The following is a 22,530-nucleotide window of genomic DNA, read 5'->3' as shown; positions in this document are numbered from 1 at the left end:
GCTCTGGTGGTAAGGGCAGGGTTTCTTGAGCATGTCGTCGAAGGGCCTAGGGCCTCTGAAGCCTCGGGGATTCTTGCGCTCTATGGCCGCGACCAGATCAGCCTCTAGGACCTCTCGCTTCCCTAGGCGCCCCTTTTTCTTTCTCTTGGGGAGGTGGGAGGCTGAGGCCTCGGGGGCCTCGTTCCTCCACTCACCCTTGGTGTCGGTGTCGGGGAAGATGGCTCCGACAGCCTCTTCACCCGAGGCGAAGCTGGTGGCGATGTCGAGGAGCGTGGCAGCAGAGCATGGCACGTTGCGACCTAACTCTCAGACCAAGTCCCGACAAGTGGTGCCAGAGAGGAAAGCTTGGACGATCTTCGAGTCACCGACGCTGGGCAACTCGGTGCACTGTTTGGAGAAGCGCCGGATGAAGTCTCGGAGAGACTCGTCCAGCTTCTGGCGACAGCTCTTGAGATCCTAGGAGTTCCTAGGGCGCACGTATGTGCCCTGGAAGTTCCCGACGAAGATCCTAACCAAGTCGCGCCAGTCGTGGATTTGTGAGAGAGGAAGGTGCTCGAGCCAGGCCCGCACCGAGTCCGATAGGAGCAAGGGGAGATTGTGGATGATGAGCAGGTCATCGTCCGCGCCACCTAGCTGGCAAGCCAGGCGGTAATTAGCAAGCCAGAGCTCGGGGTTGGTCTCGCCGCTATACTTCATGAGATTTGCTGGTTGTCGAAATCGGGCGGGGAAAAGAGCAGCGCGGATGGCCCTGTTGAAGACCCGAGGGCCTGGCGGTTCAGGGGAAGGACTGCGGTCCTCCCTGCTGTTGTAGCGACCACCTCGGTGTGGATGGTAGCCCCGAGCGGGCCCCTCATTATCGTGGCATTGTCGCCTGCTGACCACCTCATGGTCTCCCTGCACCTCACGTCGATTGCCGAGGCGGTCCAGAAGTATGGGGACCCTGTGGGCTATTGGCGCTCGGTCGGGCTCGGGATGAGCCGAGGCTTCCCTGTCCTGCCAAGGCAGTGCCATGGGAAGGTTCGAGGCGCCCCCGTGCCGTCGGGAGGCGGAACTCTCGGCCTACTGAACCGCAGCGGTCTCTAGAAGATCGCGGAGCTCGCCGCGGACCCGCCGCCCCTCCGTGGTAGAAGGCTCGGGCATTGCGTGGACCAGCATTGCCACAGCCGCGACATTCTGGCTGGCGTGATTGAAGACTAGGGGTTGCTCACTCCCTTCGTCGTCATGGATGCGGTGATGCACATCGCGGGCCCTCCGTCGGGCTCCCCCGCCTTCGCTGCGGCCTCGCTGTTCTTGTTCGAGAGAGTCTCGAAGTTGCTGCAGAAGGAGTTGGTCTTGTTCAACCTTGGCCTGGAGCTCACGGAGCTGCTCTAGGTCTGGGTGCTGAGGTCGTGCAAAAGAGCGACGTCCTCATTTCGTGCGGTCGGTAGGACATTGTGTGGGGGCGTGGCGGCGCCCGCCCCTGGACAAAGCGGGGAGCGGCTACCTGCCCCCTCATCCTCTTTGCTAGCCCTCGGCGTCCCGAGCCCGACGTGAAAACACTCGCGAGTGGGGTCGTAAGTGCCTTCATCGTCGGAGTCGGAGTAGCCGAGGCAGTAGTCGCTTGTGGCCAAGAACTGGCGCAAAGCCCTAGGTTCGTAGAGTCCGGAGAAATCCACTCCGAGCCATGCCTCGTCCTCATCCGAGGAGTCAGCGTGGGTGCTCAGGTCGAGAGCGAAGCGCTGGCGACGTTCCGAGGGATCCTCGTGAGCGGCAGTGTAAGCGTAGGCGTAAGAGGCGGCGGCATTTCTCAACCCAAAGGGGTATCAGGATGGTGCCGTCGCCAGATTCTGCTCCGTCGGGGTCGGTTCTTCAGAGAGTGGTGGAGCAGAGCTTGATGACTGGGCATCGCCGCGTGTCACCGGCGATTTTCCTTTGTCCAAGCTCAGGCTAGACAGGTCCCCAGCCATGGACTCTGTGCCAACAGCTGGTCGTAGGATATCGGCAGGGAGTGGCGCGCCGCCCCGGGCTCGCGTAGCGCCAGGGTGGCCTTGCTCACGTCGTGCCTGGCGAGCGCGGCGAGAGCAGCCACCCGGGCGCCGCCTGCGCATGGGCTGCCGATGCGTAACTTCATCGTCGGACGGTGGGGCTCGAGGTGCGAGGAGTACCATGTCGTACTCATGCCCTAGAGACATGAACTCTAGGCTCCCGAACCAAACTATGGTGTCGAGACACAATGGTCATACGGGGTCTGCCATCCGGAACCTGTTGGGATGACAAAACTGACACGCAGACGCCCCCTACCTGGCGCGCCAACTGTCGGTATTTCAGACCGAGGGGTCCTCTATCGACTAGTGAATTTGTTCTGCGTGCTCCCGATTCCGGATGGTGATGCAAAGAGACACAAGATTTATACTAGTTCGGGTAATCGGTGCCCTACGTCCAGTCTGAGAGATCAAACTTGTATTCCTTGCATCGAAGTGCTCGCAATAGGGGGTTACAAGCTAAGGGAGAGAAGGAACTAGTCCCAGGTCTCAGCAGGGTGTCGTGTGGGCCATCTGAGACGTTGCTCTCAAGCGGCTAGAATATGTGCGCATGTGTTACCCAGTATCCCCCCTCTAAGTGGCCCAAGTCCTTTCCTTTTATAGTTGAAGGGAGGACAAGGACCGTACATGTATTACTATGCGGTGTCGTGCCAATAGGGGTGGCACGTTCGAGCCCTGTGGCCATTCCTGTGGCGGCGTGGTCGTTGGAGTGGTCCGTCCTTGGAGTACTGGGGCGGCGTGGTTGTAGGAGTGGTCCGTCCTTGGAGTACTGGGGCGGCGTGGTTGTCCCATCAGATCCTGTGCGTCATGGGAGCCCCGGGAATGCCTCGGAGTGGACGCGGCGGCGAACGTGCAAGCCACTGTGGACGGACTGTGCACGAGACCAGGACTTAGTTGGTGCCGAGGCTCGCACTGCGGTGGGGAGGTCTCGGCAGGCACGAACCCCAAGATCGCTGAGGCCCTGGTGTACAGTGCCAAGGCCTTGAGCGGGCGGCTGATCGTGGGTACAGCGTTAGGACACAGTGGCCGGTAATCCCCGTCGTACCCTGTCCCAGTCGGTATGGCGTGGATCGTGGACACAGTGTTAGGACACAGTGGCCGGTAATCCCCGCCATGCCCTGTCCCGGCCGGTAATGGCGCTAATGCGACCTCGGGTCGCGTCGGCCATTCTGTGGCGTTGAGCCACCGTCCGGCTGAGATTGCGGGAGTGGTTGAAGTATTAATGAGACGTGACTGTGCTATCGGGAGGTTGACCGAGGCAGGGGGCGACTGGCTACGGACTGAGCCGGCCTCGAGCGGTACGGAGAATGAGGCCTCGCGCGAGACAGGAGATCGGGCTCCTTGCCGAGGCCTCGCGCGAGAGGCCTCGCGCGACACTGAAGAATGCACCTCCTGCCTGAGGCCTTCTGTGGAGAGCCTCGGGCGAGGCAGGAGACGGCGTTCCCTGCCAAGGCCTTCTCCAGAGAGCCTCGGGCGAAGCGGAGTTTGCGTCAAGATGCCGAGACCTCCTGCTCGAGGCTCGAGGCGAGGAGGAAAAGGACCCGGTGGGCTCGGTCGTGGCTCGTGAGGGGCCCATGACTTGCCTTCTAGTTTTTATTTATTAGATGGGACTTTAGCGACCCTTTCGATGTTTGCTTGGGGTACCCCGTTCTAAGGTACCCGACACTATGAGTGACGCATTTTGGGTCTAGGTCTCCTTATTGGAGACAGTCTGAGAGAAGTTTTGCTGGATCTTTGTTTTATAGTCTTTTCATGACACTGCAGCTCTCCGTAATAATAATCAGTAATCAGTGATAGAAGTGCAGTGCCCTATCAGGCAGACAAAACCCATTTACTACGCTTAAGATTGTCTCCAACATATGATCCATAAGGACATCCAAACGTAAAATGGGTCTCCGACTGTCGAGTACCATAAAAAGGGGTCCCCTAAGCAAGAACCGAAAAAATCGCTTAGACCTTGTAAAAATCAATGCCAAGAGACAACCACCGGCAAACCCTACCTTATCCAAGGCTCGGCTGGACCGCTCGGCCCTCCTCGAACAATATCTGGGCTCACCCAAAGCGGGCTCGGCCTAGAACGAAGCCACGAGGCCTCGGACGAGGTACCGATTCTCTGACTCGCCCGAGGCTCCGTGCGTAAGGCCTCGGACGAGCTATTGATTCTCCGACTAGCCCGAGGCCCTACGCGTAAGGCCTCGGACGAGGTACCGATTCTCCGACTCGCCCGAGGCCCCACACGTAAGGCCTCGGACGAGGTACCGATTCTCCGACTCACCCGAGGCCCCGCCCGTAAGGCCTCGGACGAGGTACCGATTCTCCGACTCGCCCGAGGCCCCGCGCGTAAGGCCTCGGACGAGGTACCGATTCTCTGACTCGCCCGAGGCCCCACGCGTAAGGCCTCGGATGAGGTACCGATTCTCCGACGTGCGCGAGGCCCCATGCCACAAGGCCTCGGATGAGGACGTCACATCCAACCAACGCGTCCAACTACTCCCGCAACGTCAGCTGAACGACGGCTCGATACAGTGGAGTGGCCGACGAGATGGGAGTCACATCGACGCCATGTCGTCCGAGACAGGACGGGGCAGGGGTTACCGGCCGCTGTGCTCGGCACTGTGCCCACGACTGACACCCGTGCTGCATTGTGCTGTCTAACCCCTGCTCCAAGGACAGCGCGGCGTGGAGAGTCAAGTCCGGGTCGCTGTAGCCTCGGAATCGACGTACAAAGACCGACTGCTCCCTCTGAGCCTCGGCTATCCGCTTTTGGGCTCCTATAGCCTCGAGGACTCACGCCCACCGAGCCCCCCGCAATGGTTTAGCCTCTGCACAGACTGGGCCTCGGCTCTCTACGTTGCCAGCACTCTAGGATCGGCACGTCGTTCGTAGTACGTGCCATACCCTGCGTCAAGCCGCAGGAGCTCCCACGTCGTGCACAGGGCCAAACTCTTGTATCCTCGGAGTCAGCACACCCGCGCCGTCGCCTCTACCCAGCCTCGGCTCCCCGTGCCGGTCAAACATACAGCAACCAGCACGCCTCCAACAGAAGAAGATGCATATGCCATCACAGGAGCTTTCACGTCGCACAGGATCAGGCGTGACCGGCGCGTCGCTCCAGTGCACCGAGGACAAGGCCGCTCCACCGACCATGCCGCCACAGTGACGAGCTACAGGGCTCAGACATGCCGCCTCTGCTCACAAAACGCCACATAGCAAATACATGTACCGCCCCTGTGCCTCCCTTCAACTATAAAAGGGGGTGACCAGAGCCGCTTCTAAAGGGAGACTCACACGTATAAGCAACGCACAACGCTCTGTAACACACACGCTTCCTCACTGCAAGAGATCAACATCTCAAGCAACCCCCGTCACTCCGCGTAGAGACCTAGGACTAGCTCCCTCTCTCGCTCAGCTTGTAAGCCCCTACTACAAGCACATCGATGCAAGGAATACAAGATTGCTCTCTCAGACTTGACGTAGGGCACCTATTGCCTGAACCAGTATAAACGTTGTGTCTCTTTGCATCACCATGTGGGATTAGAAGCACGCAATACACTTTCACTAGTCGGTTGAGGACCCGCCGGACCCAAAACATCGACACCGACAGTCTCCAACAGAGTTCCTATACAGGAGATTTATTTTGGATGTTACAAGAGGCATAACCTAAATCTAAGTATTCTCTCTTCTGGATATTCATTTGTAGAAAAAATTCTTTTTCGCTAAAGAAGGCAAAAATAGATATTAAAATATTTACCAATAGCACTATCAAACGTGAAATGGGTGGTGTATTTGGGTTCCATTTACCAAGATAGCGAACAGATGCCGCGATTGGGCGAGGCAGCGCAGAGCCGTAAAAGTGCAGAACAGGCCACCTGCTCACTCCGCCGGGCGGTCTGGGCGCTACGCGCGCCCTGCCCCGGAGCCAACCTGGCGCATTGACCGCGCCCAGGATCGCACACAGAACTGACGCGCTCCATCAGACATTCAGATCAGACCATCACTCCCCAGGCTACAGCGGCAGCGCCAGCATTCTTTCACTCTGGCTATTTAACCCTGGCCAGCTTTGGCCTTCGCCAGTTCACCACACAAGAAGAGGAGGCCCCAGCCTCTCCACAGCTCTCGAGAAACCTCCATCCGATCCAGGCTTCATCCTTCCTCCGGAGTCCATAGGCACCACACCAATGGCTCCCAGCAAGCTCGCGGTGGTCATCGCCCTGGTCGCGTCTCTCCTCCTCCTCACCAACAGCAACACCAAGGTAATCAATCAATCATGCATGCGTCATGGTGAAACCAATCAGTAGTAGTCCATTCTTGTCCCCCTGCCGCCTGATTTCTCTGAAACTGAAACCCTCTGGGGCTTGGCCTGTTCGACTTCGACCAGGCTGCTCCGGGCGGCTACCCACCGGCTCCTCCGCTCTGCCCTCCGCCGCACCAGATCGTCGACCCCGCCAAAGGTACAGCCACCGCAAAATAGTCGCCAGCCTCTGTGTCATGATCCTTGTTTGTTCTCTCGCGTCGCCTGACCCTTTGCCGACATTTTCCTTGGCGTGCTGCGGTGGCGGGGCGCATGCATGCAGACTGCGGGGGCGCGTGCGACGTGCGGTGCGGCGCGCAGTCGCGCAAGAACCGGTGCACCCGGGCGTGCCTCAAGTGCTGCAGCGTCTGCCGCTGCGTGCCGGCGGGCACGGCCGGCAACCAGCAGACATGCGGCAAGTGCTACACCGACTGGACCACGCACGGCAACAGGACCAAGTGCCCGTGAGTCCGAGAGAATGGGGGTGGAGGCTATGGGTGGCAGCGTGTTCCCCGTCCGAAAAGCAGCCTGAGTTCGTGGGCGCACCAATGGCGCCACGTTTTGTATGATCCGACCCCGTCGGCGTAGATGTAGGCTGTAGCTATCTAGCTAGCTGCTGATTGATGTGCTCTGCTGTTTGTTTGTTGGTAGTACGTACTCCTATCTTTTGTGATGATGATGTTGATGGGCTTGTGGTGACTCTCTGTTCCTGTAAAAATCCGTAGCAGTAAAATCCATCTGGGGTGGATCAATGTCCCAAATTTCTAGTGTTTTTGCTTGCCACTGTTTACCTTATTAGCTGCCGGTTGTTCATTTGTTCAGCAGCAAATACAGAGTCTTACAATGTCAAAGAATCTAACTCCCGTATAACAGCCGGGTTAGCATTCTACTTACAACCATGATGGCAAAGGGGTTAAAAGTAAATAAATTTGTCCTTCCATGCAGTAAGACCTGTTTCGCATGCTCATGAAACGCCATAATGTACAGCAGGGTCGCCAGGACACGATGATTGTTTAATGACCAACCCCTGCAAATGCATAGGCCAGTCTGGCATGGCAACTGAGATTACGATAAGCTTAGTGGGTCTTCGCATGAAACAGCAGGACGGTAAAAGAAAAATACTAACGGGCGACCAACTGAGGCAAAGGCAAATGCCAAGTCCATCTGTTCTCCAGCAACGTACTAGTAGCCTCCGTCGCATGTTCCTGCCGTGTTGCTCTGGCCGCACATAATGTATGTCCATGGGCCATGGCGGTACTAGTAAAAATCAGGAATGGGTTGAATGGAACGAACGCTCATGAAAGATGTCGCTGGTCACCACGCGCTGCGTGGCTGCATCATACTATCACTTGCAGCGCCACCAACCTCCACCGAGCTTTGTCGTTGCCGTGCGCCGTGCCCGTACAGCATGGAGAGTTGGAGACCAGATGAACCTTAGCGGCTTATTATGCTTATCTGCCAGATTGCCAGTTGGAGCCGTAAGCAATGAATAATAACTGCATCGACGCCAATATTAGTTTTCCACTTTTCCTAAGCTGAGTCATCTGAATTTTGTGTCAGTTGTTCAGGCGATATTCTATGATGAATTTTATGATGTTCACGTAGTATATATGTGATGTTCTATAATGTATTTTGCGATATTCACGTATATAGGACAGTCTCCTAAATTTGTGATTGCTGTTCAGGCGACGTGTGATGATGTTCGCGTAGTGTGTATGTAATGTTCTGTGATGTATTTTATGATATTTGTATAATATACACGTGATGTTCTATGACTGTCTTTTGAAGAAAAGTCTATATCTAAGACACCTAAAATATAGCAAATCCCTTTTCCACTTTTCAGTTGGTGTGGTGTGGGTTGCATTCGAATCGGTGTCACGCAGGTCACACACACACGTCGACCACACGGGGGCCGGGAGCCCGGGACCAAGGTGGCAAGGAGGAGTCTCGAGAGTGGATGGACTCCAGTGGTCACCGCTCACCAGTCAGCGCCGGCGAAGGATGGTCGAGGGAAACAGACAGAACCAGTGATGAAGGAGCTGGATCGATCCTCTACTTGAAAGCCCATATCCTGTCCATATGAATTGGGGGCCTGCCCACATCGCGGGCTCTCGTCCGCCGGTCCGCGGCCCACCTGCGCGCTGCAGCATCTCTCCCAAAAGGTCCAGCAACGGCCGCACAGCTGGCCGCGACGAGACGACGCGGAACGGTCATACGCGCATGGAGCCATGGATCCTTGGACACACACTGGGTGGGTGGCGGAGGTTTGCCTGGCCGTGTCGCTCCGGAAATCCCAGCCCAGAAGCACAAGCCAGTAGGCCACTTCGTTAATTCTGAGACCGACGCGTCAAAACTCAAACCGAGTACATGCATATGCAGATCCAGGGTGTTCGGATTCGAGCACTAAAATTTAGAAGTATCACGTGAGGATGTTGTATGGGGTGTTTGGATACTAATAAAAAAATAAATTATAGAATCCGTCGGTACTTCATGAGACGAATTTATTAAACATAATTAATCCGTCATTAGCATATGTTACTGTAGCATTGCATTGTCAAATCATGGACTAATTAGGCCTAAAAGATTCGTTTCGTAAATTAGTTGCAAGCAGTATAATTAGTTTAGTAATTAATCTATATTTAATACTTCATGTATGTGTTAAACATAAGTTCAGAAAGAGAAACCAAACACCTCAGCATCGGTGTATGTACGTATATATACAGGCAAGGCATTTTGTCTTTACATGTGTGTCATGTGTGATGTACTTACGTATGCGCGGCCCGGGGTCGGTCAGCTCAGCTGGTCCCCTGAGCAGAGCAATTCATTTCCCGTCCTCGGTCAGCTCGGGACTTTTGTCATCACCTGTATGTATTTCTATGCGTACGCATATCAGCCAGCTAGCGTATGCCTATCCTATCCTTCCTGTGGCCGGGCGCCTGGGCGCGCCTTGGCCCATCGTCGTGAGCTGTATCACTGTTTGTGCACCACCTGCTGGCGGCGTCACCAGCTGTCGAAAGACCTGGACCGTCCGTTGTGCGGTTGTGCCTGCCCTGGGTCCGGCCCTCCGTCGTCGTCCTTGTCCATGCTGCCATGCAGGGTCAAAACTCAAAACCCGCCCATAATGTGTACTGACGGCATCTTGACGGTCGTGGAACTGCATCCGTCGTCCATGTCCATGCAGGGTCAAAACTCAGAACCCGCTGATAATGTTGTACTGACGGCATCTTGACGGTCGTGCAAGGCGTGCATGTGAACCCTGAACGCTAAAGAAGCGTGCGCGCAAAGGATTTCCCTCCCAAACTCCGACGCAAGCATCGCTGTCCCTGTCCTCTTGTGATTTCCCCGCGTCGCCCCTGTCCGTGCCATACCCAGCGCGGCAGGGCTGCAACCGTGTCCGTGTGCATGGCTCTACGAAAGGGAAAGACGGCGCAATAACAATATCGGATACCCAGCTGTGCGCTAGCAGGATCGGAGAGGGACGCACGAGGACGATGGAGGTGGAGGTGGATGCTTCTTGGCTTCCCGGCCGGCGAGAACAAGTGCGCGCGCGCGAGCCGCGAGCGACCGGGACAGCTGGGAGTACCCGCAAACCCAACGCGCACGCAGCGCGCTCGCCGTATCCGCGGACCGGGTGGCGGTACCGTCCGGCCCGTTGCGCCGCGTGTCTCGCCGGATGCGCCGTATGGCATATGGGTGGTGGCCGTTGGCTGGTTTCCACATTTCTGAGATTTTCTCCACTGGACGGTAGGCGTCGCCCCTGCTGCTGGGCTTTTCCTTTTGCTGGAACCGGTGCACTGCACCAATGGAACCGAAGGACCAACTTGTCCGTGCTCTTGATGGTTTTGAGTACTACTGCTAAAGTAATTACCCAGGTACCATGACTGTAAGCATAAGAGCATCTTTAATAGTATCCTAAAAGCCTCCCTAATCCTAATTTTTAGCAAGATTGGAAAAAACCTATCTCCAACAACTCACAATCCATCCTCCTAATCTTTTAGCACTTGGAAAAACAGAAAAAAAAAAAAAACTACTTAAAGTTACGGTTACGCGCCGCTCCGCTCGCGCGTATCCTTCCCCTGGGCGATTTTCTTCTGCTGCCGTCCAGAGGAGTATTTCGTGGCCGCCGGCGTCGTCTGGAGCCACGGCTCCCTGTGTTCTGTGCCGCGTCCCTGTCTCTGGCCATGTCTCCGTGTGGCCGGCCGTGCCTTTGCCTGCTGATGGCGTGTCTCTGGCCACCGCCTTGCCTGCTACCGCTACCTGATTGCCTGCTGATGGCGTGTCTCTACCCAAGGAACGACGAAGGAAAGGCGGCGGCGGCGTAGCTTTGCACGACCACGATGACTGCCGCGCGGGAAAAAAGTACCACAAAAAAAACAAGTGGGTCCAAATTTTGTTTTTTTAGAAGTGAATTGAAGATGGTCTTTTTCTTTTCTCCCAACATCTTTTAAGAAGTTGAAAAACATAGAGTTTTTTAGAGAAAAATTTAGATACTCTTAGGGGCTATTTGAATCCCTTTATTTTGGAGAAATTAAAATCTACATACGCCCTGTTCGCTTGGCTTATAAGTCGTATTTTTTTCAGTCAACGAACAGTATTTTTCTCTCACAAAAAATCAGCCAACGGTACTTTCAGCCATGGCTTATCAGCCAAGCGAACATGGCAATAATGGATTAGGCTATTTGGTCTGAAATTTGACATTCCATAACATTCTCAAGCTCACAAATAAGCCTAGCTCAAATTTATAGGGTGGAAGATGAAAATGGATTCTATAAATCACTATCAGCATGTTCGCTTGGTCGTAAATGATCGTAAATTTCCAGCCAGAAACAGTGTTTTTCTCTCACACTAAATCAGTCAGCAGTAAATAATCCAAGATCCAATACGGTCTCCCGAACAGGCTGTATACTATAATTCTATTCTTCAACTTATAGCACACCCTTCAACTCACATCCCTACAATAAAAATACAACATATAAATATTTTTCTTGTACGCCTAACAATTAATATACAAACATATTTCATATATAACTGTAAGGTCTATCTCGAGGTCAGGTGACTTACAGCGTCAACCTCGCGCTCGCTCCGCTCATCGCATCTTCTTCAACCTCGTGTTTGCCCTTGCTTACCTCGCTGCTCCGGAGCTCCTCCTCAGCTCCCTCACGGCAAGCACCTCTTCCTACAGGTGACGCTTGTCGTCGTCATTGACGCGCTGACTCCGGATCTAGGGTCGGCCTCGCCCATCAACTAGCGGCTCCGGACGACACTGGGACGGACGACGAGCTTGAAGCTCCAGGCGGCGCAGGTGTGTCCGGCGAGCTCTGGGCTGCCGGGCAAGAGGTAGTGGTGGTGGCGGCGCCCGACCTCACGATGGATGGGAGGCGTTGCTCACTTGTGCAACGGGAGGGAGTGATGCAGGGCACGAAAGGGTGACAAAACGGTGGTGCTTGGGGCAGCTTGGCGGGCGGTGGCAGCACATGGTGCACGAGGCGACGGTGGCGTGGTGGCAATGCGTGCCGCGTGCGGTGGACAGCGGTGGGGTGTGCTGCTAGCAACAGAAGGGGAGGGAAGATGCAGGTGACCGATAGATAAGCAAAAAAAAAATCAAGCGACTGAGAAGGATGAAATCTAATATTAGTTTAATTAATCTATGTCTAAATTATAATTATTAGAATGAATTCAATTTTAAGGATCCAAACGGTTCATCAGAGATGCTCTAACCGCGGCTATCCTAAAGGCACGCAAAGAATGCTGCTTTGGACGGAAGCTCTCTAGATGGAAATGGAACCGCCACGGCTCCATGCCACGGCTTTCAGTGGGTGCGCAGTGCGCTCTCGTCGTGCATGTGCTGGGGCTCCTACGCGTGCGCCCGGCCGGCCCGGCCACACGGCTCCAGGCCAAAATTTGTTGCGCGCCCTGTGGCCACGAGACACAACGGTTGGTACGTTGGAGCCACTCCGCTTTATCGCTGCTCCTGTCTGTGTCGCCTGGTCCTCACCACGATTCGCCATAAACCGAGAAAGGGCCAGCCATATGGAATGACAACGGAATTTGGTTCTGCACTGCAAGAAAAGTTCAGTGCTGCTGGCCCTTGTTTCTCCTGGGAAATAGCTTCTGAAATTACTACACGTCCGTAGAGCGAGAGCGAAAGGACCGATTTTTTTTCCCGACTCAGCGACAGGACTCAAATCACAACCGATGCCATGAGTGTTGATTTTTAATCCGGCACTAGGGACCATTGTACCAAACAAGAGAAAACAAATGCAAAAACGCACAACATCCGTCCGTCGACCAGCTCCTGCCGCCTCGAGCTTCCAAACAACCACCGCGTTCCGCTTCCGCACCGCACCGCACCGCACTAAACCCCGCAATCAATTCACTCCGTCACTAATCCCCCACCCCACCTCCCCTTCTCTCTCCACCACCTTTCCCCGCCCCTCTCTCTTTCTCTCCCCTCCCAAATCGAGCCAGCCAGGGGCACGCACCACCATCATCTCACCGCCGCCGTCGCCTTTACTCCCTCACACTACCAAGCTAGCTTTCGCCCATGGACGCGCCGCTGCTCCGCCGCCGCCTCCTGCTGTCTCTCGCGCTCCTCGCTGTCTGCTGCGCGGGGGCGGCGGCGAAGGCGCCCAGGCTGTCGCCCAACTACTACCGCCACAGCTGCCCGCGCGTGGAGCGGATCGTGTCGGACGTCATCGCGGCCAAGCAGCGCGCCAACCCGTCCACGGCAGCGGGCACGCTGCGGCTCTTCTTCCACGACTGCTTCGTCAACGGCTGCGACGCCTCCGTCCTCGTCTCCCCGCTCTCCTCCTCCACCGCCCCGGAGCGCGCGTCGGAGATCAACCTCTCCCTGCCCGGGGACGCCTTCGACGCCGTGGGCCGCGCCAAGGCGGCGCTGGAGTCCGCCTGCCCCGGCGTGGTCTCCTGCGCCGACGTCCTGGCGCTGGCGGCGCGGGACCTCGTGGCTATCCTGGGCGGGCCCCGGTTACCCCGTCGCGCTGGGCCGCCGCGACTCCGCCCGCTCCGACGCGCGCGACGTCGAGGGCAACCTGCCCCGCACCAACATGTCGGCGCGCGCCATGGTGCGGCTCTTCGCGGGCAAGGGACTCACGCCCCGGGAGATGGTGGCGCTGGCGGGGGCCCACACCGTGGGATTCTCCCACTGCGCCGAGTTCGCGCACCGCATCTACGGCTACCGAGGCGCCGCCGGCCACGACCCGCGGCTCAACCCGGAGTTCGCGCGAGCGCTGCAGCGCTCCTGCGCGGAGTACCGGACCGACCCCACCGTCTCCATCTTCAACGACATCGTCACGCCCCGGGACTTCGACGAGGCCTACTACAAGAACCTGCCCCACGGGCTGGGCCTGCTCGCCTCCGACGCCGCCATCTGGGAGTACCCGCCCACCCGGGTGTTCGCGCAGCGGTACGCCGCCAACCGCACCGCCTTCTTCGAGGACTTCGCCGCCGCCATGCAGAGGCTCGGCGCCGTCGGCGTCAAGACCGGCCGCCAGGGCGTCGTCAGGCGCCGCTGCGACGCGCTCGACTGAGTAGGCGTTCGTCGACGGCGTTGCTTGGTGTGGCATTGGGTGGATCGGTGATTGTAAGGGTTCGAATTCGATAGCTTAGGATTCGATTACGGGAGAGGAGGGGCTCTTCTTTCCCTGTACTTGAAAACTGAGGGTAAGCTAATTCTGAATTGCGTACCAATGGGGTTACATTTTGACAGAGGGCTTGGCAACCATGGATGAAATCTCTCCCAGATCATGAGACTGACCAGCGATGCTGGTTCGTCGTGGACCTGCCGCACGCACCGTCGGTGTTCTTGGCGCCAGCATCTCGTTGTCGTTTACTAGTTTCACGTGCGGCCGTTGCATGACTCCATGAGAACGTCCACATCTGACAGTAGCACGTCCCCTTTGTTACTGCACGATTACTAGCGCAAGAAATTAACGGTTCGCTGCAGTCGAAGTAGGAGTATCTCAAGCCGCGCTGAAGGATCGAAGCAGCAACGGACGTCCTCCGGTGCACCTGCAGCCATTTGTGTCGGCACACGGAGCCGAAGGGCGGCATTGGCTGCTGCCTTTTTGTGTGGGTGCTCGTGATCGGTTCTGGATGCCACCAATGGGCCATATGGGACGCCCGACGCCCTCCATTAAAACCGACCAACCTGGCCGACCCGTTGCTCTACCACGAGGCCACGACGGCTGCGGGCCCTCAATCCCTCATAGGCAGGCGACTGCATCTGCATTCGAGTCGGGATGAAATGACGCTGGCCCGGACACAACGTTCTGCATCCACGCCGCGATCTATCAACTCCGAGCCGTTGTACGATGATTAGATTAGCCAGAAGCATAAGAGAGCCACTGGCATGGGTGATGGGTCCTGCTCATCCGCTACTCGTACGGATTAACCACCGGCTAGTTCCATGGGGATGACCGGATGACGTCTTGTAACACGACAGACAAGCATGGGTACTAATCACTCATCAGTCAACCAGCCTGTTCGCTTGTTGGTTTCAGTCAAGGCTTATCAGTCAGTCAACAGTATTTTTCTCTCACAACAAACCAGCATCAGCCGAGCTCATCAATCCAGAAACCAACCAGCGAACATTAGGTGTGCACAACACAAGAGACAGGAGAGAGGAGAGAGGAGAGATGACAAAACAACATCACACTAGGCTCGTGGTTTCATCATTAGGACGTGTTTGGTCCGCCACAACGTGCCACAGCTCTCACGCCTAAGTTTAGGCGTCCGTTTGGTTCGTTGCCGAACTTACGGCGTGTTGCAACGCAACCATAGCATGTTAGTTCATTTTACTTGACACTGACGACCAAAAGTCTAGCGCACAAAAAGCTCGTCGTAATTTTGGCACAGCCACGGCCGCGGCGTAGCACACACAGGCGTACACCAAACACGTCCTTGATAATAGAGCATCTCCAGCAGCTCCCAAATCCATCTCCCCCAATATAGTTGTATTGGTGGCACCAGTACTGTTTTCAGGGGGGGTGTTTAGTTACCCCAAAATCCAAACTTTGATACTATGCAAAAAGAAGATTCTCCGTCACATCAAACTTGTGGTACATGCATGTAATACTAAATGTTGACGAAATCAAAACTAATTGCACAGTTTGGTTGTACTTTGCGAGACGAATGTTTTGAGCCTAATTAGTCAACGATTGGACAATTATTACCAAATACAAACAAAATGCTACAGTACACTACAGTGAATTTGCCACTGCCGATTCCAGGCAACTAAACGATGGCTAGGGTTTATTAGGGGTGTTCCTCCCGTAGTTCCCCAATACTCATCATCAATATAGTGGGTCCCACCTGTCAGTTTATCTTTTTTCTCCCTTTCCTCTCCCTCGTCCTCCTCCCGACGCACGACATGGCCAGTGCTGCTGGATCCCGCGATGTTCCAAACTTCATGTTCGCGGTTCGCCTGCTCCTGCAGCAGCCGAGCGGCCCGGGGTGTCCACCGTTGGGGGCTCGGGCGTTGCCGCGCTAGGCCGCGGGTGGCACCGTGGCGGGAGGGCAGACGACGACCGGCCTAGCCGCCTAGGGCGTAGGCAGAGCGCAGAACAGAGAGAGCGAGCTAGCGAGGGGCGGAGCGCAGAGCGGAGGCTGAAGGGATGCGGGGAAGGCAGGGAGCGACGCGCTCGGCTGCTGGATCTCATCTTCTCCGGCACGGCTCCATCAGGCCGAGGCGCGGCATGGCTCCGGCTTGTCTAGCTGTTCGCCATGCCTCCGAATCCCCTTCTTCCCTTCTTCTCCGGCACGGCTCCAGCGGGTAGGGGCAGCGCCATGGCTCGATGTGGGATAGAGAGAGGCGAGAGGGAGAGGGAAAGTGATAGTTGGGGGTGGGCCCTAGCTTATTGGGGGAGATGGAACTCCTTCGTCTGGGCCTGGTTTAGTTGAGGATTTTTTTTTTTTGTTGGGAGTGTAGCAATTTCGTTGTTATTTGGTAATTATTATTTAATCATAGTCTAATTAGGTTTAAAAGATTTGTCTCGTGAATTTCGTCTAAACTGTGTAATTAGTTTTATTTTTTATTTATATTTAATGCTTCATGCATGCGTCCAAAGATTCGATGTGACGGAAAATCTTGAAATTTTTTTACAAAATTTTGAGAACTAAACATGCACTTGAGGGGAGATGGGCTATTTTTTGGTGGCCACAAAAAAAAAGAGACCATATTGAGGAACCGTCGGAGTAAGAAATTTGCCACATCTCCCCCAATATGACAGTTTTACGGGGATCGGGAGTCCTATTGGAAAACTGCGGGAGATGCTCTTACTCCCTCCGTACATAAAAGGATGCAATTCTCACATTTTGTGGAGTGAACTTTGGCTAAAGTTATATAGAAATACTAACATTCAAGACAAAAAAACCATTAGATTAGTTATAGAATATATCATTATAATAAATTTATTTAGAGATATAATGCTAATACTGTAAGGATCCCTGTTAAGCCTAAAGTGGGGTATGAATAGGTCTAGAAAAATCTTCAACACAACAAGTCAGCAACTGTCGGTAGTACCGACGTCTGTTAGTGATACTGATGTCAAGTGTCGATAGAATCTACCCCTACAGGAGAGCTACAAAATTAGAGATAAAGAGCTTCAAAATCAGGTCTAAGTTTTACCCTACTTTCTGAGATGTAGATGAATGTGATGTGGTACTCCCTTGCCCTTGGAGCACCTGTAGTTCGGGGCCAAAACCTAAGAAATAACTTGAGGGAGAGAGAGACAATGAAGAACAAGTAATCACAACAACAACAAAAACACGTGGGACACAAGAATTTATCTTGAGGTTTGGTTGCCCCACTAAGGAGCACCTACGTCCCTTCTCTCTCCACCACCTTTCCTCACCCCACTAAGGTTGGAGTTTCTTTCACCTTCTTGCCTCTCTCAAGGAATCACAAAGGTCAACTTGAGTTCTTCACTAAAAAATCAAGGATGATACAAACTTCCTAAGATTCTCCCACAGATCGGGAGCTCTTGGGCAACGCCTAGCTGGCTAGGGGCAAAGCCTCAAGAGTAACAAACACAAATCCAGCCGGCTTGTCGAAGAAGTTCAAGCTTTGAATCAATGTTTCTCTCACCAAATCGCTTCTCTCAACTCAAACTCTTGCAAGATTTGAAGCTAGGAGCAAATGGGAGAGAAGAGAAAAGCTTTTGGGAGCAAGGAGGCGCTTTGGTCTGAGAGGTGTTCGAGTATAATTTATACCACAAGATTTATTGTTCCCTACAAAACAACCCACGAACATGTATTTTGGTTGCTTATTTTCACAACTATCATTGTAATAAGTGAGAATAGTAGGTACTCCGTACAAAATAGACTACACACGGTTATTTAGGCAAGAATGTCCTAGGGTTTATTTTATGGAATTAGCACCAATCACAGAGATCCTTGCCTATTCCTAACCAATATATACTTGGTGCATAAAACACATAGCCAGCATAAGCACAAAGGTGGTGCCACAGCTTGATAAACTCATACTCACATGTTGCGCTATTTATCTTTGTGGGCCACGAGCATTGCTTTCTTGATAGGGGCTTTGTCTAATTTGAGAATTTTCATGACGTGGTGGAGCAATACAGTAATGATGCATGATATATTTTCACTAATATTTCCTCAATGTATATTTTCTAATTCATCAATAATTCAACACATTGGATACTTTATTTCTGGTTTTGTGTAGAGAAAGATGATTTGAGAGGATTCTCACATATGGTTCTCCACGTGCCGTCTCTGAACTTTTATTTTACCTTTGCATGGGGCCGTAACCAGTGGCGGAACCAGCAAAATGAAAAGGGAGGGCCAGTCTAGACAAATGCGAGGACTGGCAGTGTGTGTGTATATATAATCATAATGTTTGTTGTCACTGCACATAAAAGTGACTCTTTTAGAAAAGAGGACAAAAAAACTTACTTTTTTTTTTCATTTGAGCATCACTTGCGCGTCTTTATGACATAGAAATCATCTATAATGACAATCTAAATTAAAAATTTGCACGGATGATCATTGCAAATTAGCAATTAAAAAATTATAAATCTTATCTTATCATATAAATTATACTTAGGTGTTGTTTAAATCCATAGGCTAAAGTTTAGGGGTATCACATCGGGGTGTCATATGGAAGTGTTCGAACAGTAACAATAAAACAAATTACAAAAGTCATCGGTACTCTGCGAGACGAATTTATTAAACCTAATTAATCTGCTATTAGCATATGTTACTTTAGCACATATTACTTTAGCACCACATTGTCAAATCATGGACTAATTAGGTTTAAAAAATCCGTCTTGTAAATTAGTCACAATCTGTGTAATTAGTTATTTTTTAATCTATATTTAATATTTTATGCATGTGTAAAATATCTGATGGGACAGCGACTCAACTTTACGTGGAGGAACTAATCAAGACCTTGAGGAACTAATCAAGACCTTACTTTGCTGCTGCTTGCACCTGCAGTCTGCAGACTTGCTCGCTCAGGGCTCAGTCGCTCGCAGTGTCTGCTCCATCTCGCTCGCAGTGTCTGCTCCATCTCGGCGCTCGCCTGCTCCATCTCGCAAGTCGCTCCATCTCGCTCGCCGCCTGCAGACTTGCTCGGTCGCTCGCAGTGAATCAGTCGGCAGACTGCAGACTTCTCGCTCCGTCGCTCAGGCTCGGCTGCTGCCTGCTCGGCGCTCGCCTGCTCCAGCAAGCCGCGAGAAGCGAGGCCGCAACACCGGCGACTGGAGGCCGGAAGCGGGCACGCGGCGACTTCAGCTCTGCTCTCCTCTCCGCCTGGCCGTCGTGGCCGATGAATCGCTGATCGCGCGGGGAACCGTAAGCGACGCGAGTAGCGAGCGAGTTACGCGTGGCGACGATGTTTTCTCTCCTCTGCGACGTTTCTCCTACCATTGCGGCTGCAGACCGTGGTATCTGCAACCATAACGCATATAGGTCTAGGTGGCTTGGATCAGCAAGGTGGCTTGGATCAGCAAGGTGGTCAGGTGTGAGTGTGTGACTGCTGTTCCACCAGAGCCTGAAGTTCCAGTGTTGCTGGATGAGGAACAGGAGAATGTCCTCGGAGCAGTAATCACGCGAGCAAGCCCAACTCTCGTTGGACCGGAGAGGAATGGTCCAGTTAGGCGGCCCAGCCCAGAAGATAGATTGTGGTGTGCGTTTCTCGGGTCCATGGACTTCCTGTCTTCCCCGGCTCTATTTTCTCCGATCTGAGTATTCCTGTCGCGATTCCACTAATCCTATGCGTCATACCACGATCCATCTTTTTACTCTAAAAAAAAAAGATACCCCAGTGTGATATGTGTCATTTGATCCCGACTGGATCCTTGGATCGTGCGATCCTACAATTACAGACTATTGTTAGGAGAGCGAAAGCTTCATGCGTTTGTTTCCAACTTTGCCTGTGCGCGTACGTGTCCAAACCTGATCAAGGAAGGCAAGTGGACCCAGCTGTGTAAAATTCGAAGGCGATTATTCATCCGTGAAACCATCCGCAATCGTCCATCATCACCCATCATCCACTCGCTCACTTTCTTCCCTTGCTCGTCATACAACAGTGCAAATTACAATTATCGCCTTTATAAGTGTTATTTTTTCCCCATTGTAACACATGAGCATAATTCTATTATATATAGGATAAAAACACAAAAAAGTTAACTAACTGTAAAATTTTGGACCGATAGACTGGGGTTCCTAATTAGACTCAACCAAGAGGAAGCTTGACCGGGCTCAACCAGAACCAAATTGGCTCAGGTTAGCGTGTTACTATGAGGTATTCAAAGGCACACAAAGAAGATATGGTATAATAGATAGTCATAATCAACATGGTTGTTATCGTATAAACTACGTTGTTTCATTTCACATCAAAACTTGAATTATTTTCTCATTGTCCGTGCTTCATAAAACCTGTGTAACATTGATGATTGGCTACAAACAGAATGTTACGAACAACACGCTCAAAATATTCTCTTTTTGGCAACACATGTTCAAACTCAAATTATTATGTCATTAAAATCATATACTCCGCAACCCCGCTGTCTAATTCTAACGTGCCATGGTCCGCTACAGTGGATGAACCGTTGACCTACTTGTTTGTTAATCTTGATTTTGGTTGTTGCTCAGCCTGCCCTAAAGTAGTCTGGGTATTATTCTGTTCCGGGTATTATTATCCTATAATAAAACAGGAAAACATTGGGTGCAGGTCGTCTGCATGGTGTCCCCGTGAGCACCCCCGCTCAAACAAAGACACATGTGCAGGAAAGTCGCCGCGCCGTGGCTCCTCCTCCGGTTATTGGCTCCAAGTTTGGAGAGATCGTCCCCTTGGCGCCTCACGTACCAGCTTAGCTCACCTTCTGCTCGCCTCATCGCAGCTCGGCTCAAGGAGACGTTCATGCCTCAGAAGCTTGCGGCCTTGGGCGTGTTTGGTTGCGTGAATCAGGACCATCATGGCTTGGCGGAAGCTATAATCCCTAAAAGCTGAGTGTTTGGTTGCTTGTCTCCACTATGCAAACTTGGCTCCGCCGGTGCAGCTATACGGTGGAATCCTGGCCCGAGAGTGAAGCCCTAATCGAGCTTCTCTCACCAGCCTAGCCCGACGGATGCAGTCCACACCGCACTCGTCAAGCGTTAGGGTTACTCGCGCACAAGAGTCCTCCCGTCCGCCCACCGCACAGGTTCGCCTCCACCGCCCCTCATCGTCCTGAAGCAGCACGAGCCGTCATTCTCCGGTAAAATCGGGGCGTGCTAAAGTCCGCCCATCGGATGGTAATCTCCGTCTAACAATTATTTCCCACCAATTAACTTCTAGCCCGCCAATTAATTTCCATGCTCGCAGCTTTCCCGCACTGCGCCGGCCGGCAAGACGCTGCAGCAGTGACAGATGCCTCCCACGTTAGCTCTCACACATGCACACAATGACTTTCAACGAACAAAACAAAATCATTACTTCTAAACCAAACATCCAAATTAAATTCCGATTACATCATCGGGTTTCTTACAACAAATCCTCCAAAACAAGATCTCACGTGGATATATTTAGATAAAATTTTATTAACGAACTTTTATCTTATGAAGATAGAACATTATTTAGCAGAGACGATGTTCTAGGTTCAGAGAATAATGTTCTGTCTTCAACAGAAAAATGTTCTAAGTTTAGAAGACAGTATTCTAGTTTTAGGTTCATGATAATATGACATAAAAATAAATAAACAAGTACATAACATAAAAAATAAATAATAATAAAATCTAGAGCAAAAGCTTAAGAAAAAAACATAATAGAGAAAAAATTAAAAAGAATATAACATGGATACTTTTCAAACATTCTAAAATAGACTCTTGAATATCACATGTATACTAAGTGAACATCACTAAATACACCATAGAATATTACTAAATATATTATAGAACATCAAATATATATTACGTGAATATCATAGAATATCACATGTATACTATGAGAACATCACATGTATATTACGCAAACATCACAAAATACAGCATAGAACATTATATGCATACCACGTGAATATGAAAAAAGATCACGGAACATCCCATGTATAACACGTGAATATAAAAAATATATAGAACATCACCTTCTGCTCGCCTCATCGTAGCTCGGCTCAAGGAGACGTTCGTGCCTCAGAAGCTTGTGGCCTTGGGCGTGTTTGGTTGCGTGAATCAGCACCATCCTGGATCGATAGAAGCTACAATCCTGAAAAGCTGAGTGTTTGGTTGCTTGTTTTCACTGTGCAAACTTGGCTCCACCGGTGCAGCTATATGGTGGAATCCTGGCCCGAGAGTGAAGCCCTAATCGAGCATGACTCCCTAGTCTGGCCCAGCGGATGCAGTCCGCACCGCACTCGTCAAGCGTTAGGGTTACTTGCGCACAAGAGTCCTCCCGTCCGCCCACCGCACAGGCTCGCCTCCACCGCCCCTCATCGTCCTAAAGCAGCACGAGCCGTCATTCTCTGATAAAATCGGGGCGTGCTAAGGTCCGCCCATTGGACGGTAATCTCCGCTCGACAATTATTTCCTACCAATTAACTTCTGGCCCACCAATTAATTTCCACGCTCATAGCTTTCCCGCACTGCGCCAGCCGGTAGTGCACGCGAGGACGCTGCAACAGTGACAAATGCCTCCGACGTCAGCTCTCACACATGCACACAATGACTTTCAACGAACAAAAAAAATCATTACTTCTAAAT

The 22,530-nt window shown here is 52.5% G+C and overlaps 1 protein-coding gene and 1 pseudogene across 1 annotated transcript; both read left to right on the top strand.

Annotated features, from left to right (window-relative positions):
- The first annotated feature begins 5,997 nt into the window (after positions 1-5,997).
- Positions 5,998-7,106, top strand: LOC136494836 (snakin-2-like). The gene is made up of 3 exons (XM_066491010.1): positions 5,998-6,274; positions 6,400-6,472; positions 6,596-7,106. The coding sequence occupies exons 1-3, from the start codon at positions 6,200-6,202 to the stop codon at positions 6,778-6,780; spliced, it is 333 nt and encodes a 110-aa protein (XP_066347107.1). The 5' UTR covers positions 5,998-6,199; the 3' UTR covers positions 6,781-7,106.
- A 5,616-nt stretch (positions 7,107-12,722) lies between these two features.
- LOC136493603 (peroxidase 31-like) lies at positions 12,723-14,033 on the top strand (annotated as a pseudogene).
- Positions 14,034-22,530: the final 8,497 nt, after the last annotated feature.

The sequence above is a fragment of the Miscanthus floridulus genome, chromosome 11 (genome assembly GCF_019320115.1).
Source record: "Miscanthus floridulus cultivar M001 chromosome 11, ASM1932011v1, whole genome shotgun sequence".
NCBI lineage: Eukaryota > Viridiplantae > Streptophyta > Magnoliopsida > Poales > Poaceae > Miscanthus > Miscanthus floridulus.
This window is presented reverse-complemented; position numbering and strand designations above follow the sequence as displayed.

What these genes read in the sequence shown, in the direction of transcription:
- LOC136494836 (XM_066491010.1), top strand. Translation starts at nt 6,200, where the DNA reads ATGGCTCCCAGCAAGCTCGCGGTGGTCATCGCCCTGGTCGCGTCTCTC. An exon ending in TCACCAACAGCAACACCAAG is followed by an intron (nt 6,275 to 6,399) that starts GTAATCAATCAA and finishes GACTTCGACCAG; the next exon opens with GCTGCTCCGGGCGGCTACCC. An exon ending in GATCGTCGACCCCGCCAAAG is followed by an intron (nt 6,473 to 6,595) that starts GTACAGCCACCG and finishes GCATGCATGCAG; the next exon opens with ACTGCGGGGGCGCGTGCGAC.